Here is a 20,746-nt window from a genome sequence, read left to right as displayed (position 1 = left end):
GTCGCCCCCCGGGGGGTCGGGTAGACTGGATATATGCATATTCGAATTCTGCGCCCCCCAAAACCCCCGAGTACCAATTTTTGCGGTATTTCGTGCACTTTGGCAAGTTTCGCGGATGCGTTGCACTTCTAGATGCATTTTATGCACCCGCGATGCATTTCCGTCACTTCCGGATAATAAAAAAGGCGGGACTTTTTTCCGACGGTCTTTCTGAACAAAATGCAAAAAATCGCATTAAAATCGGACCGGGCCGTGGAAATCTAGATATCTTTCTCTTTATTGCCTGGTCTAAAAGTGCAATATAATATTATAAGTACGACCTGGATACCTATATACATATTGTGTACCTTATAATCACTAATACTTTATTTCGACAAGTCACTTATCTGTATTATATATTTTTAGCGTACGGATAATTTAATGCAAATGTCATTGTCGTCACATAGCCATTTTGAAACAGAAAAGTGTGTGAAATAATAATTTCTTTCTGTCAACGCTGTATGAATGATGATTATAATGGAAGTTCTTAGCGGCTCCTTTGATAGCAGCGACTAAAAGGTGCGTGACCTTGGAATCTGCAGTCCCTTTAAATTGACACGGACGTCAATATGTTTTCAAATGTTTTGCCATATGGTGACAATTGTTCATAATAGCAAGTATTTTTAAATTGAAATTGGTTATAAGCAATCATCTTTTTCATTGCTAATTAAATGATGCAACTAATTCTTCCCCTATTAGACTTTGTTTACATTACGATGGAATTGTTAAGATAAACTACTGCACTAGAGCTTATTGATAAGTAGAATGTCCAGCTTTAAATAATAAAACAGATAACAGTGCGAAGTTAATAATTTATTTGCCTTTAATTCATAATATAATCATTTAGTATTAGTGATACACATTTCTATTATTTGTCTCTTTTTCCATTCCGTCGATGAAGACAGTTTCTGTTTTTTTCTGTATGTATTGGAGGAAAATAGATGGCCTTTTAACATTTCTCTTAATTTTGTAAATAATCAAAGGTTCAATGGAGATAAGTAGGGTAGTAAGGAAGATGTGGCAGCTCACTCCTTCCCATTTTTTATTGACTCCAGACCTTTCTTACAGTCTTCCGGATCTTAACTCTGTGAATGTGCCTCCTCCTGCTGTAAGCAGTCGGATCAATACCAACTAAAAACCGCAATCTCTAAATTAAAATAAACATAAACAAAACATTTCAACTTCATTCTGGTAGTTGGACCAACTTGGCCTATTATGTCTTTGTAACTTTTAGTTCATTTACCATACATAATTGACTATTAAATTTATTTAAATGCTGCTCTAATCGAACAACCATCTTTAGTAAATTTATTAACGAAAATTTTATCAAATAGTTAGATGCCAAAAGATACCATTTTTTATATTATCTATTAACGACCGATCTTATGATAAAGGTGTTTTTGTAGTTTCAAGATTTTCGAATTTGGTACCGAATCATTAATTAATAATAATTTATTATGACCGGTAGTTCATTTAATAAAATTGTAGTTTTGTCTACTATAGCCTCTATGTCTCCTGTGTACAGGGCATCGCCATTTTCTGGCATTCAAAATAAGATTTTAACAATTTAACTAAGCGTATTTCTTCCAGAAGTGTATCGTTTAATTGCTAGAAGAGAAAGAGAAACATTTTAGTTTTTCCCAAATAGGTAAATGCATATAAAAAAAAACTATTTTTGTTTCTTCACTTCGACACCTCCTAGCGGTCGATTAGTAAATTTAGTTGAATCATTAAAATTACTTTAATCCTAAGAAACTGTAGTACTTCTATAAATACCAAATCGGAATGCCTTTTTTCAAAATTCGCGAAAGTGGTATGTAGGAGACATTTAGTATTATATTAAGATTACGCCAAATTATGTAAGGTTAGATTAGATTACGGAAAAAAAACTTGGTTCGACATCTGCACCTATTTTTTAAACACTTTTGGTCATGGTGTTGCTCTGGAAAAATGTCAAATCGCTTAATGGTCCGAAATGCAATTGGGAGTAAAAATAATTTCTATACTTGTGATTTTTCTACAGAGAATATAAAAATTATGGAAAAAGACTTGCAAAATTCGTATATAACAAAGTTCGAAAGATTGAACTAAAATTCTTGGGAGATTGCAACAAGTTAACCGTGATATTAATACTAAGGCACTTCGTGTTAAGGACAACGAAAAAGCTGACGAATTAGCTATGAAAGCTTCAACTTCTTATCCGGAACCTGTCCTGGAAGTATAACACAACTTATCCAAGTATCAATATGATAAGACTTTCATCAGGAAACCATAATAAAGAAGATTTAAGAACTGCTGCTATTAAACATAAATCAGTCATATTTGATGACAAGTCATTGCGGTCTGAGAGCACACCTGAATTTCTGTTTTAATTCTTTGAGCAATAGAAACAGCCTGTTAACATATGCGAATATAAAGCTTTAGACCAGAGAAGACAGGTTTCTTAAGGACAAATAAAATTAAATCATGCAGAATACAGCACCTAACCCAGTACAAGGGACCAGTGAGTGTATTGGAATGAGTTCTAAAATAAAACGGGAAATTCTGTAAAATAAGCCACAAGACTGCGGTACTTCCGGAGACATGATCAGATGCTCTTATAAAAAAAGAGTAGTGTGCACTTATTTAAAAATATTTCTTAATGTTTTTCTATATTTCATATTTTCTTAACATACACCACATAATTATTATACTAATTTATACCGGTTGCTGCAAGATTTATTTATTCGTACCCATATTCCTATTTGGGATTTAGTCTATTTTGCGATACACTTCAAAATTCCTCTACAACTTAAAATCGGATTTATTTTTGTATATTTAAAATGAAGTGGTGTTAATACTCAGTTTTAGCCTCTGTTTCTAAAGTCAGTAAGTACGTAAACCTGTAGTAAAGCTTGAATCTTGTTTCGCGAATGATATGATCAACCACAATTGCGAGTCCGATACGCAACCTCAAACTATTCCAAAGCATCTTTCGAATTCCACGCGTACATCCTTTTATATTGTGGTAATGAAATGGTAGTGCGACTGTGGATCATAATGACATGTTCTGGCGACGATCGCGTATGTTGAATGCCTGGAGCTGGTCTTCAGCCAGTATATCATACCGGTCCCCACGCCCACTTTAAACAACGTCGTTACCCAACAACAATAACAATTTGTTACGGGAATAGTGCGCGTCGTAATAAGCCGAGCAGATCGGGTCAGATCTTCCTTGATAAAATCACAGAGCACCGACCATCCTACTGAAAAGTTATAACATGTATGTGATAGATCGGATCTTTCTAATCAACAGATTATCCTAATAAGTTGAATGTCAATAATATCCTCATTACCTGTCTACTGTCTGTCCTTAAGAATATAAACCGTATTCTTTTGTCTTCATCAACTATATTTTGAATGATACATTGGTTTAATATCAACTTTTCATGTTCTGTCTAGTACTTTTACTGAGTTTTATTGTACCTATACTAAAGTTATTTATTTGTACAATTACAGACACAAAATTTTTTTTTACCTTCTGACCAAAATTTTTAATGTGTGTATATTTTTAATTGTATTTTAGCTTATACCTATGTTTACTGTAAAGTTGTGTTTATTATATTTCACTGTCATTTTCTGTAACTTATCCTGTTATTGGGTTTTGTCCCGTTAGATATTTTGATTAAACAAATAAATGAATAAATAAATAAATAAATGATACATAGATTACAACGAAACAGACATTCTAATAAACTTTTTTGTCAAAATTTCTTCCACCTTTTTCTAGCCTTCATAAGATCTCAGATCCAGAAAAATATTACATTGTTTCCTTCATATCTTCTATAAACAAAGAACATAGGTACACTGCCGGCCCTTTAAAAGTGGACGATTTATTTTCCTAATGTGATGTGGTCTACTTTTTATTATGACAAGTTTTTATATGTCAGTGTCATTAGTAATTTGCTTGGTAATTCAAGATGCCGCGTTTAACGGAACCAGAGAAAGTGAGAGCTTATAACTTTACTTCAGAATGATTGGTCATTGCGGATGATCTGCATATATGCAAGAACAGTATATTTAAACTCATAGAAAAATGGATTGCGGAGGGTCACGTACGTTATGTTCACGGAGGTGGATGTCGAAAAGTAAGCACCACCTAAGAATAAATCCTTTTGACATGGCAGTAGCGACTTCCTGTGAGACGAATTTTCCTGGATCAGTGCGAACTGCAAGGAAGCGGGTGAAAGATTCGGAACTGAAGAATTATGTGGCCGCAAATACAGTTGCTTTGACTCCCCAGTATACAGAACAGAGGTTAGAGTTTGCAAGACAATTTGTAGGAAGCCCAGACAACTTCTGGGAGAATATTATATTTTCGAATGAAAAAAGTTTTCAGTCTTGCTCCGATGCTTCTGTCCGTGTCTACTCACCAGAGATTATAAGGTATTCGGAGCCTTATGTGAAACCCACACAGCGCAGCGATGAATTTTCCATTAACGTTTGGGCTTGGATAAGCTGCCAAAGTCCTGATGTTTGTTGTGACTATGCTGTAACCTCAGAATTTCACTTTCAAGCAGGATAATTGTCGTCAGAATGGTTCATTGATAACAACATCGATGTTTTACCTTGGCCCTCAAAGTCCTGGGGATATATGGTGAAAAAAATTTACGACAGAAACTTTCGAAGAACTTTGGGAGGCGATTGAAACGCATGGGATAACATCTCTGAGGATTATAACAAGAACATTAATTTTATCAATGCCATGTAGATTGCAATGTTATAGACAAAAATGGTGCTTGGACAAAATACTAACTTTACGAATCGCGTTATTTTGACGACGAAAAGTGTTTCATTTTTAGATCTCGTTGACGGCGAATGAATTGCCGTGAGAATATATAATATATTTCAGTATTGGAAAAATAAATAATTTGCTACCTAGTTTGGATTTGTTTTGCTTACTAGAACTAGTATGATAGACACACATTAAATTTGACATAATGACATCCGATTTGAACCTCACATTTTCAAGTCAGCTTTACAAAGACCAATTATAGACAATTTGCTTATAAGAGTCGTCCACTTTCAAAGGGCCGGCACTGTACGAGAACGCATCGCGCAAATTTTAGATTAAAAAATTAGTTTCTTCATTCGTATGTACACCGATTTCTACCAAAGACTATTCTTGTTTGTGGAATAAGCATAGGGTTACAGAGTATCTCACGTATGAGAACTATTTTCGAAACCGGTCTATATTTGGTAATTCTGCTTACGAATAATTTTAGCTGTTTATAAGAAAATATGTAAGATTGTCATAATATAGAAGCAGCATACAACAACAACTAAAAAGTAGAGCTTGAGAAGGAATTAGTTTTCTTCTGGATACTTTGTTTTTGAATTTAATATCAAAAATCGGTTCTTCCTTTTCCTGTTCTAAACGGACTGTTTGGAAGCAATGGATGTGACCTGTTGCAGAGGCCACCACAGAACGTTTCATAGGATCACCATCGTCTGGGAAGCGGTTTCGTTCGTTTAGCGGCTTCAGAACCAACAAAAATCATAATAAACATCAAGGCGAGTGTAGGGGTTCTAATAGCGGGTCCGCCCCCACAGAGCCTGGACCGATAACAACAAGGGCAAGTAAAATTCCTAGCTAAAGCTAAGAAAGTGAAACTTTAAATAAAGGGAAACAGTTTTCTATTTGAGATACAAATTTATATATTTTTAAATAGCTCTTTGAGTAGGTATAAGTTTCTAAAAAAGGGATTTTTAGTATAATAGGTTTATTTCTTATTTCTGTAAATTGTGCTTATTTTTTAGTTGTAGGTTTTTTTTTAATTAAGTACCACATTCTATTTCCATTGCTTTCTTTATTACAGTTTATTGCAAGAATTTATTGAATTGCGGCTATTGTTGTGAATGATTTATATGCTCTCCGAACGACACCATAGAACAGTTCCATTACTCGTTGACGAATTCCAGAAAATCATTTATTACTTAGAACACCCACAATAAATGTCTAGATGTTTGCATGACCCTCTTAAGTTCCTATCTTTCTTTTAAAAAATGCAAATGAGTTTATTTCGTCCTAGTCATGCAGCCGTCCAACCGCATAAAAAAACCCTGAATAACGCGACACTTATTCACATTATTTGACCGTCAACTCTGACGATGTTACAGCCCGACAAGCCAGTAAGGTACGTGACATGAGACGTTCTGTCGGCGACAATAGAGAAACAACGCGCTTCTTATGAAGAATTGCAAAGGTCCACTGACCGCACAACTTAATACACTGAATATGTTATTAGCAATCTCGCGACGCAATGACTGACGTTTTCTGTGTAGGGCCTAATTGAAGTATTTGCCGCTTTCTTTCAATTTACCCGGCTGGGAATGCGTCCGGAGGTGTTCGCACACATTTCTGGAATCCCAAAGCCCTAATTCAGCTTAACTCTTAACTGCTGCACATTCCTTTATTTAAGTACGTTTGCTGTTTCAATGATTTCAATTAATTGTCAAGCACGGAAAAATGCCGCGAAAACTAATAGCATAGTCTTGAACACGGATATCAGATGAACTGAAATCATTCTTTTTTAAATTGTATATTTAATGTGAGGATAGGAGGAATAACCGAATCAGCGAATCACAAATAAAAATTAAATAATTATTTCATTCTAATTTCTTAACAATTGGAATTACATAATTATGAAAACGTAGAATTAAAATAAATACGATTTTGTGCAAAAACTTATTCTGTACACATCTTTTAAGAAAGCGCCTAATTTGTTCGCGGTTTTTGGATGTTTACCGACCCAATCAAAGTGATACAGTTTTACTTGGAAATTGTTATCCAAATCTGCAAAAGTTAATCCAACCCCTTCCAATTCTGACGTCACTGGTTTGATCAAATTTTACTATTATGAAGGAACTCGACTGTTACAGAGTTTGAACTCGACATCTTCATTAAGACATCCTGAATACAAATGTGAAGTTGTTATTGAGGCAATGGCATTACCTGACTTAACAAAACTTCACTTAATTTAAGCTACCGTTTACCCATTTTCTACAGAGAAAAAACACGTCTACATTTTAGTTAGGTATTAAAAATTATCAAAATGTAAATCTGAGTTATCGATGAAAAAAATTGGATGAAATACATATATTGGGTTAGGTTAGATTAGATTGAGTTAGGTTGAATTAAATTAGAATTAGATAGTATAGGATGTATTAGACAAGTTGAGGCTTATGTTCTTTCTGATAATGGCAATTACTCGTATCTAAATCTAAGTTTTACGATTTTTCAGAAAATGATACTCTATTGCTTCAAAATAATTTTTTAGATCACATAGAGGATATCAAAATTGGAGAGAACAGCAGAAATTTGGGGAATCAGAAGCTGTGCCTGTGTTTGCACAGTTTTTTTAACTGGTATTTTGTCGTGGACTGAATTTTATTGAGCTCCGTTTCTGGTGGACATAGTGTTCCGTTATTTCTGCATAAAATTGACAGTTTTTAACAATTGGCTTAACTTTTTGTTCAAATGTGTTTGTATTTATTTATTTTTTTGATCACAACGACCTTTAGTAAATGTAAATAACTCAAGAGAAGGAATCATTGACCCAAGCTGATTTTACATTTAACACAAATTCAGCCGTAGTCAATATGCTACTGAAAGAAGATAAACATATTTGGCTTATAAAACAAATAACGATACAATCCTTGTAGGCATCGTAAATCCAAGTAATATGTAATAATGTTCGTATAATGCCTAATATAAAATCTATATCAAATTTAGTTAAGTAGATAAAAATGAATTCTAATAAGTAATGGGTACATAATTATTGTGTTCGCAGGCATAACTAGTACCTATTAGTTTACTCGAGTTAAAATTACACTACTGTAAATAAACCGCGCTTCATAGAGTTACATTCTGAACCCACACTATGAAAATAACTTGACTGGCACAAGTGTGTCTTGGTAATTTAGTTTAGATCGTAGCGACTGATTATCAAAATTTCAAGTCCCGGCTCCTGTGTACACTCAATTTAGAAAGGCTCATACAAATAATGAAAATAAAAGAAACGGCGACGTATTGTGTCGCGTGAATAATTGTATCTCATAAGTAAGAAATATACGTGGAAGCAAAAACGGCCCGGTGCGCCTCTTTTCAATGTCGAGATTAGTATTAATATGGTAGCAGGTCACCTGCAGAGTGTACGTTAGATAACCATGGTATCTGTCAACTACCTTGAGCTACCAAACGATCACGTATTATTTAATGGTTCTTATGATTTATGTGGGTGTGGTGCCTTAACACGGCCTGTATTTATCATGTCTCTCGAAATAAGCCCAGCAAGCCACATCCGGATACTGTTCGTATAAAGATTTCATTCAGACATTTTAATAGTGTCGTATAGGAGGCCCAATTAAAATAAATTGTTATTTTTCCCAGTTGAATTTAGCTATAAAACTAAGGACGCATATTCCATAAATACGTTCCAGCTAGTTGGCAGTTGTTTCACGTATTTTTTATTGCCCCTAACTTATAAGCCGCATTTATGTTTTATTATTGTTATATGCCTGGATGTATTATTAATAACTTGGCAAATATGCAGGTGCTTCAAAGAAATGTCATAAATAACAATATGTGCATTCGTCTACTCATGCAAATAATGGCCTTTCTTCTCGCAACTCATAAACTAAAAGATGATTAACTTAGATACATACACTTTTTATATCAGTTTTACTATTTTATTTTCTTTTATTTCGTACTACAACATTTTACATTTGTCGCTTGTACAATCTACAATCATACATCAAAGAAAAAGGCCGCTAACGATTTCCTTTCAAATTGCGTAGTAGATGAATGTGCGAGATTTTATTTCCTTCCTTATACAATTTGATGACAAAGTACCTACTTACTAATTGTTATTTCTAGGAAAATATATTTATATTTCGAGTATGTTAGTAATACAAATCAATCCTTGCTGTTCATAGAAAGAAGTAATGTAGAACTACCAGCACGGAACTGCAATTGTACCTAAAGAACATTTTTTTGCAAAAAAATAATATAATATACTTTTTTCTGGAACCATAGTCCAGTCCTATTAAATCCTACGATTCTTCAAAATGGTGTGTGAAACGATTTTTAATCAATTATTATTCAAGAGCAATTGAATATACATTCAGATAAGTATTTAGACTTGGTATATTGCAGTTCCCTAGATAATTGTTATCTAGACCTCTTCTATATCTAATAATTTTTTTTGAATGGTGAACCTTCTCAAACTCTTTTATATCAGCAATTACAATGAGAGAACTGCACTGCAAATGTGAAGTGTTCATCATTCATTTTTCTTTAGCAGCTGATTGAAATCATTAACATTTCATTTTTGAACTGAAATGTATTTTTTTTTCATTTTATTTATTAAACTAAATACTATCACAAGTTTAATCAATGAACTACTTGCTTGCGCGTTTTTTTTAAATTGAAGCATTAGCAGTGTAATCGAAAAAATACGAATATGTTGCAGGAATCAATGTACTCGACTTCCTGTATACCGTTTTTTTCGACGTCGACAATAAGCCCATTTAACGAAATTCTCTGGCATTGTGTGTAGGGCGGTTAAAATACGTAACAGTATCAATAGAGCAATGTAAGCCTTAAGTATATCCTGGAGCAAACACCCCGGGATTCCGTTCCATTGTGCCGATAAAGTATCATTTCGGGAACAATTCAAGACATGTTGTCATCTCGGTCCGACGGATCGCTTAATGACAGACCAGAAATACTCAGCAGAATTGGGGGACTAGATCTAATGTTAAGATTACGGCAATTATTGTATAATGTAAGTTGTTTGCTTGTATTTGGGCACTTGTGTATAAGGGGGCCGATTTTACCCACGTTTATGTGTTTGTGATCCTTTTATACTGTAAAATATCATTTTACTTACATATACACATATTTCAACAGTACCTAGTAACATGAAAAGAAACAAATGTCGTACGTATATGAGCAACAATTTTCTAACTGATTGCAAGTACAATAATGTTAGACATATTTTTTTAATTAATTAAATGGAAAGCGATTTTGATAATGAAAACAAATAGATTTTCAAAAATCAAATGAAATACTTAATATACATACTTATCTTCTTGTGGTTTTTAAATGATTTCTTCAGTATTATTTATATATTTGGTCAGGTAGGATAGCTTCGTACAAACTAATTTTGGATCGATTCTTTTGTTGTTGTAGTTTCTTTTCATTAATTTTTATTTCTTCAATATTATAAATTAAAGTACTGGAATACCAGTACAAAAAAAGTTGATATAAGTATTTACTTAAAATCATATTAGATTTCATATAGTTGCAACGAAAGAAATGTAGGGAATGAATCTTGCTGAACATGGGTGTTATCATCGAAAGTATTCCTGGTCGAGGATCATCTTCAATTGACTGACGACCAGTCATCAATCATGAATGAATGTGTACGACCCAGAGCATCATCTCCGCAAGCTTGTTTCAACACTTGAAATATTTTCCTGAAAGTTTTACCCAATTTCACGTAAAATTTTAGATTTTATTTTATAATCGTTGTTCTAGAAAATCGCATATTTCAAAAATCACTAACACTAACTTTCAAAGTCACTAACACTTAAAAACATTGCACTGAAATAACAAGATCACGAAAACTAAATGAGATATCAACAATCCAAGAACATGCGGTTACAGAGGAGGTTATGCGCAACGAAATGCTGCCAACATATCACTAAATATCTCTATTAGCGCGTAATTCGAAAAGTTCGTTTATTTTCTGAACATACCTCGTACATTCAGCGAATAAAGGCAGTGAACACTATTAAGTACTTTAAATTTCGTCATATTGAGGCTATCTTTGATATTTATAAATATATACTCATATCTGAGGTTTATTTTCTAAAATCCCATCGTAAAAACTGATTTTCTTTAAATCTTTTTCTCGTAATTTTTATACCCTGTTCCTGGACAGGCTTACAAACAATCGCACACTAACCGCTAACGCAAACTCAATTGGGATCTCCGGCATGTATTCTTCTTAAATTTCATCTTTCTCGATTATACCATGGACATACTAATATTAGTTAACAATCAATAAAAAACATATTTTTTAAAAACATCCGCAAAATTTTTTTTAATGTGATTATGGACAAGTGGAAGTCTTACACAAGCATTCTGTTTTTTTTAAAATTATTTTCCATTGCAGTTTCACTCTCTACCACTTCATTCGTTTCATACAATTGGTTTAAAAAAAAGAATAGGCAACACTGATAAGTGTGCACATACAATAGAGTTCAGGAGCTGCCCGGTGGTAGTGTTTGCAAGAATTTAAGTGCAGTTTGAAAACTCGATTGGCTTTGATTAAAAAAAATCAAATTAGTATAGCATACGTTAATCTTTTTTATTTAAATTATGGAAAATATATTTTTAAAAATAACCCTTGGGTATGTATTTGTATAAACAGATAATTGAAAAATTACGATTTTATTACTGTTGTTACATACTTTAACGAAAAATCTTTTACGCTAAAAATAATATACAATTTTTTTTATTACATATGTTACAAATTCAAATTGTTCATGTACTGAACTATCCTAATAGTTAATTCAGACCAAATGGCAAGAGAAAAAAGAGTGCGATTTTAAACGAAGACGCTCTCTGCAGTTTCGTGGGGATAATCCCTCTATAACGGGAAAGCAATGACCTGGAACTTTTCCCATCATTACTAAGTGACTCCGGAAACGGCAATAGCTGAAACAAATTCGCCAGTCTTCCGGTCAGTCGCATCGTCAGCATAGTGCCGTTGTAAACGCGAATAAATTGCTCTGAATATTTTTTGTAGGGTGTGCAATATTTATTAGATATAATAGAGAATAAAATTCGTATGTTTTTAATTTAATAGCATTACACATGGTCTGAGGAAAAAATGCGTTTTGAGAATTTCAGCGCGTTAATAAAAAGGAAAAAAATGCATGAAAACCAATTAGAATCATTCTTACTAAATTAAATTGACAGTTTATAAGGATTTCAAGTCGTGAGATATCTATAGGGACATCTTAAGTTTAATAAGTTTTGTAAACTAACGTCTTAGGTTTAATAAGTTTTGTAAATCTTGTACCTTTAAAAGTGTTATTGAGTTATTTGAGAGGATTATAATGGAAAACTCTTCACTTTGAAACTGTCCCTGTTTTGTAATTTCTAAATTTCAAGTCATTTCAACAAAAAAATCTTTCTAGATTTATTTTTGTATTCCACATTTCCTAGATGACCATTTTTTTTAATTTTACGTCGTTGGCTCATAACTTAAGTTACAAAATCTTAAAAACTTGCAGATTGTAATGTTATTTTAATAAAAATAATTTTAAGTTGTTTTCTAGTCAGCTTTAATTTTTTTTAAAGTACAAAAAATATGTTATTAAAAAATTAAAAGAGTACACGTGAGTCATAGTCATATATCATGAAATAACTACTCTGTTGTTGTTCCTGATATAATATTTCACTTAACAGGAATTAGATTAAGTTCTTAATTCTTTGCTGCTTTAGAAAAGTATACTGACAAGATACCTACGCTATAAATTATGGCAGGCACTAGTTAAAATGGAGCGATTGAGAACTATTTCATTTTAATATAGTTAATTAGGCTACCTCTAGAAGTGTTATGCTTCCTTTCTTAAATGAACAGACAGTCTCCCACTGGGTTGAAGGTAGTTGGTCACGATTCCGCTACCAGCTAATTATTTGCCCTTATTTTATAAAGCTGCCTTGTCAAGCGTCTGCCTATAGTTAAAATTACTCGAAGTAAACTCTTCCAACGATAAATAAAGACTAAATTATTTATGGATGTGATAAGAAATGCGATTTATTCCAGTTTCATTTACATTTATTTATTTTTTTGTCTTTCAAATTTGACATCTAAGGCAAGGTGGTTTCAATGAAAACAGTTGCATTATTGCCAGACATATTTTTTCAGATAACATAGGAACTTTTTCTAATAAAGCACCCTTACAGTTAAATTTCAATGAAAGGGGTCTGATGGATTTATATTTAATAGTAGGAGAGATATAATGTAAATTTGTGTTATATCCTTTGGTAATATCTTTCCTGCTCACGTTCTCCAGGTAATTTATAAATACGAACGCCTCTTTGGTTTTTTCATGTAAGTAGGAATTTTTTGCAATTATTATTTTTATTATTTAGCTTAAAAGGAAACCGCAATAATTTGCAGGTCATGTAGAGGTCAAATTCTTTTGATTTCTCGGCTGTATCAGTTGACCTTCATTTGACCTTGATCTAGACGTGATGGGGTCATATGGACACCGGGATCGTGATCAGCGACCTCAAAACATAAAGCTCACCTAGTCTGGGAAAAAGGACTTTTCGATTTCTGTTTGTGGGCCTATGTTATTTAGGAAATACCCTGTATACGTTTTAAAATATGTTTTAATTTATATATTTTAATAAACCTATATCACTTGAATACTCAAATGTCTACTGATTATTTTAACTTTAAAACATTTATTGTGTATCTTTACTTATTAAATAAGCTTACTACGGATTCATTAGATGTGTACGGTAGCTTTAGCAGAACCCCGTCTTCCTAATAACCAGATATTATGATTTATAATAATTGGAAATAGCTCAACTCATAGCCTGGAGCTTTGCTCAGTAGTACGAGTTTAATTGATCGATTTTAATGTTACGTAAATTTATTTCGATCCTCTTCTTTCTCTTGCAATAACTTGTTCCAAACAGAGAAGAAATAGTAGCAATAAATCAAGTTTTCGGCAGAAGGAATACACCACTATAAACATTAGGTACTTTTCTCACTCTTTTATTTACAATTAATTTCCTTGTCACTAAAAAACGTTTATTCTTTTGTTTCAGGTTAACAGGCCGTTAACTATGAAGAAAGAAGGCATTCAAACGCGAAATCGTAAGTTATCCTCTAAAAGCAAGAAAAAAAAGAGTGGAGGTTCATGCCTGTCACTAGGCGGCATGATGGGTGACATGATGAAGCCCTTGGATAGTACTAAGGGTGGATTCGGTGCTGGAGGATTTGGTGGTGGCATGGGTGGTGGCCATCCGCATCTAAATGCTGCCCTTCATCCGCATCATGCTATGAGTCATTGGTACCAACATAGCACTCATCCCCAGGGATTTGTGTCGGGACCACCACCTCCTGCACCACCACCTACGGCATCATATCATCATCATATGAGTTCTTTGAGTGCTGCTGGTTTAGGACTTACATCAAATGGCATGGTATGTCTATTTCAGTTTAATTCATATCAGTGCTAATTCGATCTAAAATATTTTATTTGAATTGAGCTTATAGATTTCTTGCCACATGCATCTTTTTAATATTAGCCTAGCAATTTAACTTGCAATATAAAGTTTTTCCGTCTTTTTCCATGGCGTTGTGACTTCATCGGTTTCATACGTTTATTTTGTTTTAAACTTGCGTTGGTTAAGTTAATCATATTGACATTTTGAGAAATAGTGTATTTTGTTTACGTCTTGATTGAGCATGCGCAAAAACTGGCATTATGAAAAGTGATATGTGTATATATTTACGACACCTAGTGTGTAATTTTACTAAGCGTAAGAAACAGGAAAATTACTTACATAGTATTTTTAAAAAGGAAATCAATCTGTGGACATTATAATATTTCTACTAAGAATATGTTTTCTTCATTTATTTCCCTGAAAATATTTACTAAGGTCATTCTCTCATTTGAAAACTTTTTCTCTCGACGAGGATTTTGCCCTAGTTTCTGTATCAAGCTGTATTTTGAGGTGGAAGCTTTGAACTACATATTTTTATGGTAATGGCCATTTCGTTTGAGAATATTAACCTGAAAACAAAATATACTGTAGTAAAATAATATATCCAACAGGACAACAATAGTAAGTTACAATCTTGATACTTGTTTATAAAAGTTAGTCAAAGATCGATATGATTAATATTGTATGTCTCTCATACTCTCTAATAACGTTAAATTTACGCAGTTATATTATTTACTTACATCAGTACTTATTTATAATTATTTATATGTACGAGGTCTGTTCAGACAATAACAGAACTTTTTTAATTATGCGCTAATGAATATATTTAGTGATGTGTGCGTTGGCAGCATTGCGTGATGTACATAATCTTCTCTGTAACCACGTGTTCTTGGATTGTTTATGTCTCATTTAGTTTTAGTGATATTGTTATTTGAATGCAACGTATTTAAGTGATTTTGGAAATATGCGGTTTTCTGGAACAACAATGCGTGATATTGGGGAAAACTTTCACGGAATCGTTTCAACTTTTGAAACAAGCTTACAGAAATGATGCTCTGGTTTGTTATGAATGGTTTTCACGATTTAAAAGTGGTCGATAGTCAAATGAAGATGATCCTCGACCAGGAAGGCCTTTGACTTCAACTAATCACTCCCACGTTCAAAAAGTCTAAGATCTGGTGTATGCAAATCGCCGATTGACTGCCAGAGGAATTGGAGAAGTTAGCATCTCAATTGGGTCTTGCTATGAAATTTTGACTGAAAAATTGAACATGCGTCGAGTTGTAGCAAAATGTATTCTTCCTTTGATGACTGTGTGTGGACGTTTGTAGGCAACTCCTTGAACATCCAATGACGATCAAACATTCAAAGGATCATAACTTGAGACGAAAGCTGGGTTTACGGCTAAGACATTGAGACAAAAGTTCAATCACCACAATGGATTGGCAAAGAATCTCCACAACCCAAGAAAGCACGTCAGTTTTGATCCAATGTCAAAGTGATGCATTTTGAATTCTTGCCTTGAGGTGAAACAGTGTGTACTATCAAAGCGATTTACAACAAAATCCACAAAAATGGACCAGAGTTGTGGCGACAAATAATGGCTCTTGCACCAAGATAATGCGCCCACACACTCAGCTTTGTCAATTCGTCAGTTTTGTACCAACAATCAGATTACTATTCTCCCTCACCCTCCTTACTCGCCAGACGTGGCTCCTAGCGATTTTTTCTTATTTCCGAAATTAAAACCAGTGCTGAAAGGACGTTATTTTTAGACATTGATGACATCAATGCAAATTCTTCACATACTTTAAAGGCTGCTTCAAATAAAGCAATCCAGGACTGCTTCCCGAATTGGAAACAACGCTGGGAAAAGTGTGTGAATAGGCGAAGAGACGAGGGCCAATAATGTATAAAATTAATAATAAAGTTTAAAAAAATAAAGTTCGGTTATTTTATGAACAGACCTCGTATTTGCCAAATGTATGGGACATTGTTGTACTAACAACCCTCTACTCGCTCCTACTGGTTTAATGTGAGAATTATATTACGGTTTGATTATTTATTGCACTGTTGACGAAAACAGTCTTATGAGAAGTTGTTAAGGCATGAAAATAGTTTTACTGTAAAAGACATTATAGTGATATTCCTTAGCCGTATATGAGAAAAAATATTAACTATGCAAAAAAACAAACAAGTTACACATTATAAAATGTCACAGAGGAAAATCAATGTGTCTCATATTTCTTCAAATATTGCTTTTATTCCATGGTGTATTAGAAGTATGTAAACTGGTCAAACTGAGGTCCTAAGAAGCTCCTACCAAAATTTGAAATTTTTTTGCTAAATATTTATATTTTAAAGTCAATTATCTCAGAATGCATTTTTTCCCAATACCTGGCGGTTTTGTCACAGCACGGCAAATCTGATTGGTTGAGTCAAACACTTTTATTCATATATTTACATCAGATGTAGTAAAAACACAACACATATTAGGTGTAACATATTCTAAAATGTAACGGTACAAAGTACAAAAAGAAAATATACACTAATATGTGTGTAATTCTACATACACAACGAGAAAGGTATATTCAATTAATTTATATGTTTTGTTTTATGTGTGATTACCATTGGAAACATGCAAAAAGTTTGTAAATTTTCATAACACTTATTAGTGAATGATGTGTCACAAAAAAAGATTAAGTAAATACTGAAAGTGCGGTCATATTTAGATTTGATGGAGTTACTATTGGGTTGGGAAATAAGGAGTAACGTCCACTTTTGTCCAGTTATTTATAACCTTAGACAGTCAGTTGTGCGCGTCGGACTTACGTTGGAATCTAGAACACAAGAAGATGCGTAGCTAGTTTGTTAGTCTGCTTAGGTGGACTCACGGTAGGCAGAAAATTATGTGCGTCGTCGGTTCAGTCGAAATCAAATTCGATTTGATTTCAACGCAGTTTGTTCAATTTTATTTTGACGTCGACAACTAATTAAAAAATCTTTTTTCATGTTCTTTCTCAAGAAGTATTGTAGCAAAAAATGTTCAGCCATTGTCATGAAAAAAAAAAGTTTTGCCAAAATAATAATAAATATTTTTATCTGCACTTATCAGCATACAATCACAAGCACTAAATCTAACAAACCAAGCTTTGGTTTGTTAGAGCTGTGCATCGCAGACGACATACGCGGTTAGCAGAATCTATAGCGTTTAACTTTATCGGTTTTGAAGGAGGAGTGTTTTGTTAGATTTAGTGCTTGTGATTGGATGCTGGTAAATGCAGACGAAAATTACTTTGGCAAAATTTATTTCTATCATGACAATGACTGAACATTTCTTGCTGACAATACTTATTGAAGAAGAAGAACATGAAGAAGATCTTCTTTTGAATTTAATTAGTTGTCGTCAAAATAAATGTGAAGATCGTATGTCGATCAATTTCTCGTCTTCTTGTAGTGAAAACTTGGTTGCCATTTTAAAATTCGTTAAAAATAAACGCTGTACGCTGTGAGCTCAATTGAACGACAGCGTTGAAATCAAATCGAATTTGATTTCGACTGAACCGACGACGCACATAATTTTCTGCTTACCGTGAGTCTACCTGAGCAGAATCTAACAAACTGGCTACGCATCTTCTTGTGTTCTAGATTCCAACGTAAGTCCGATGCGCACAACTGACTGTCTGCTTTGCGTCGTCTACAGCTCTAACAAACCATAGTTTTAGTAGTTTGACAAGGAGCAAGGACAGAAGAGGTGAAAATCAGAAGGCACGAGATAGAAAAAGTAACACGGGTGGGGCAGAACGTCCCAATTCAACTCCCGAATTGCCGTTTTGGTCATAGTCGTATTGGCGATATGTGGTCGCGTATTGTTATGTTGCAAAAGAACGTCGTATCTCCTGTCAGTTTTTTTTTCGTTCAATAGCCGGATTGAGTCGGTGTAGTTATTGAACATAGTGTTCTGCGTTGACGGTTTGGTAAAAGTTCGTAACAAAGATTTAGTTTCTAATCCCAACAAACGCATAACATTGTCTTTCGGGGATGAAGTTTTGCTCTTGTTCACGGAGTTGCTTGTTTTTTGGGGCTTAACCATTCTTTCTGCTGTTTCAAGTTCACGTACAGACATCATTTTTCATCACCAGTGACAATACGATAAAGAAAACGTTCCTTATGATGACTTGTCGATCGATGATGATGGAGCAAACCAGCAGCAATTGCAGAGCATTGATTCTTATTGGTTTCGTTCAAAATATGTGGGACCCAAGCACTGAACCTTTGAATTTTTCCCATCGAATGCAGATGGTTTACTGCTGTTTTGTGATTATATCCCATCTTCTCAGACAATTCCCTTGTTGATTGTCTTGGATTTTCATGAAGGAGTCAATTCAATTGCTCTTCATCAAATTCAACAGGGCGTCCGGAGCGATTTAGGTTTTTACCATCGACAGACCGTTTGTTCATTAATCGCATTATCACCATATACGACACTTTCCCGAGCAGCTTGAACGGCTTTATCGTTTTCCTCGTTTCGATTGAAAACAAAATAAAGCAAGTCCGAAATTGATCAATTTTATCAAAATGAAATTTCATTTAAAATGAATGAAAGTTTACAAAGATTAAATCTATCAAAACAACCAAAACGGAATCTGATAGAGCAATAAAACTTCTTTCGAGTGACAATCAATTTGACAATACGTGTAATTTTCGTTTGAATTTTTAAATTTCAAAAAAAGCTCTCTCCCATTAAAAACAAATATCCAAATTCGCAATTTTCGTGATAGCCAAACGATATACCTAGAGAAAATTATTGTATACATGGTGTTTCTAATAAGAAAAAGTTAACCAAAAGAATTATTTGTAATATCTGATTAAAACTTTGTTGCCGAGGAACATACAATATATTTTGAACACTTTTCTTTATTTTCAGACTGGATGGCGGTCCGAATACACGTGATAAGGCGATTTATGCGTCTTCTAAGGAATTTATTTATAATGAAACTTTGTAGATATAGTCTTAAGGGTTATAAATTTATACGTGATCATACAGAACTGGTCAACATTTCACTGCATATTTGTATTTATGTATATTGTAGAATACTAGATCCAGCGAGTTGGTGACCAGCTTTGATGTATAATTAAGTACAAAGAACGTTTGTAATGTATTGTAAATAGATGTTAGTTTGTTTTAAATAATTTTTAATACAAGTGACAATGTAAATAGAAAATTTTAAAGACAATGTGCAATCTTCACGTTATTATAAAATATTTATATGGGTATATATGTGAAAGACGAAGTATATGCTGATACTTTTGTGAGGGGCCGGTTAGAATTTTTTAAATTATATTCGCTTGCGTGTTACTCGTAGAACAACTCAAAATTCTAAAGGGTCGCTCGATATCAGGTTACATAGACTGCACATATTGTACATAAAAACTATGTGAATGGGGTTTTCTACCAAATTTAAAATGATAAATAATGCTTTTAGCTACAGTAACCGAACTAGTAACAGTTATTCTCAAAATTAACAATTCGTAGCAAATTTCATGTAGGTACGTAATTTTTGTTACCTCCTGTTATAATACTTTTAATGAAAGACAAAATATTTACTATTGACAAATACTTTAAATACTGTTTTACATCAAACTATTTGCAAGCATTTTATTCTTTATGTTATATGAGAAAAATTTTCAAAAATTTTCCTGTAGGTGGAAAGCCTCATACGGAGAAAGCCGACCAATTTTTATTATCTTACAGTTTATAAATTATGTGCATAAACATATTTATTACTAAATCTAGTTTAAATTTGTATGCCCCGTATTTAATTGATAAATTATCTTATTGAGCAAGACTATCTTATTGAGTAATTAAATGATTTCAGTTTACAGTACAAATTCGTTTTTAAGTTTTTATTCATATATTAAACCGGTCGTTTTTGATTAAATAGAGGGCATTCCAAAAGCCATGTTTATATACAGTATTTTGTTAACTAATCGATCTAATTTATTGTTTATTATTTCAAACAAATACTGTGTTTGTATATGAATCGATTTTTTTGATTCACGCAAAATGTACTCAACATAGTGTAATTAATAAACTTTCAAACTTGTAAATAAAATTTGATGTATGTATATGCTCTTTGTGTGATATATAAAATATTTAAACCTTATGTTTAAGTTTTATTTATCCATGATCATTTTCTCATTTCCGTACAAGTTAATCCACTAAAAACCATGTCGTAAAACTTCAACAATTTTAGAAGTAATAACGGACATTTCATGTGAACTAAAATGCACTCTAAAGCTAGACCCATATTAGGTAGTAGCGTCCAATGCTCTCACATACGAGGCTTATCCACAAAGTAAGAGTACTGAGACTGTTACTCTGTAGTTTTTGTTTTCGACAAA

The 20,746-nt window shown here is 33.3% G+C and overlaps 1 protein-coding gene across 1 annotated transcript in view; it reads left to right on the top strand.

Annotated features, from left to right (window-relative positions):
• LOC108909570 (GATA-binding factor C-like) overlaps window positions 1–20,508 on the top strand; it is a 119,690-nt gene extending 99,182 nt beyond the window's left edge. The window contains exons 6-7 of the mRNA XM_018713951.2: window positions 13,940–14,317; window positions 19,269–20,508. Coding sequence (XP_018569467.1) covers window positions 13,940–14,317; window positions 19,269–19,295 — 405 coding nt within the window. The 3' untranslated portion in view covers window positions 19,296–20,508. The remainder of the gene's footprint in view (window positions 1–13,939; window positions 14,318–19,268) is intronic.
• Window positions 20,509–20,746: the final 238 nt, after the last annotated feature.

Source organism: Anoplophora glabripennis, unplaced genomic scaffold (genome assembly GCF_000390285.2).
Source record: "Anoplophora glabripennis isolate ALB-LARVAE unplaced genomic scaffold, Agla_2.0 scaffold308, whole genome shotgun sequence".
NCBI lineage: Eukaryota > Metazoa > Arthropoda > Insecta > Coleoptera > Cerambycidae > Anoplophora > Anoplophora glabripennis.
Note: the sequence above shows the minus strand (reverse complement) of the source record. Positions and strands in the feature narration are given on the sequence as shown.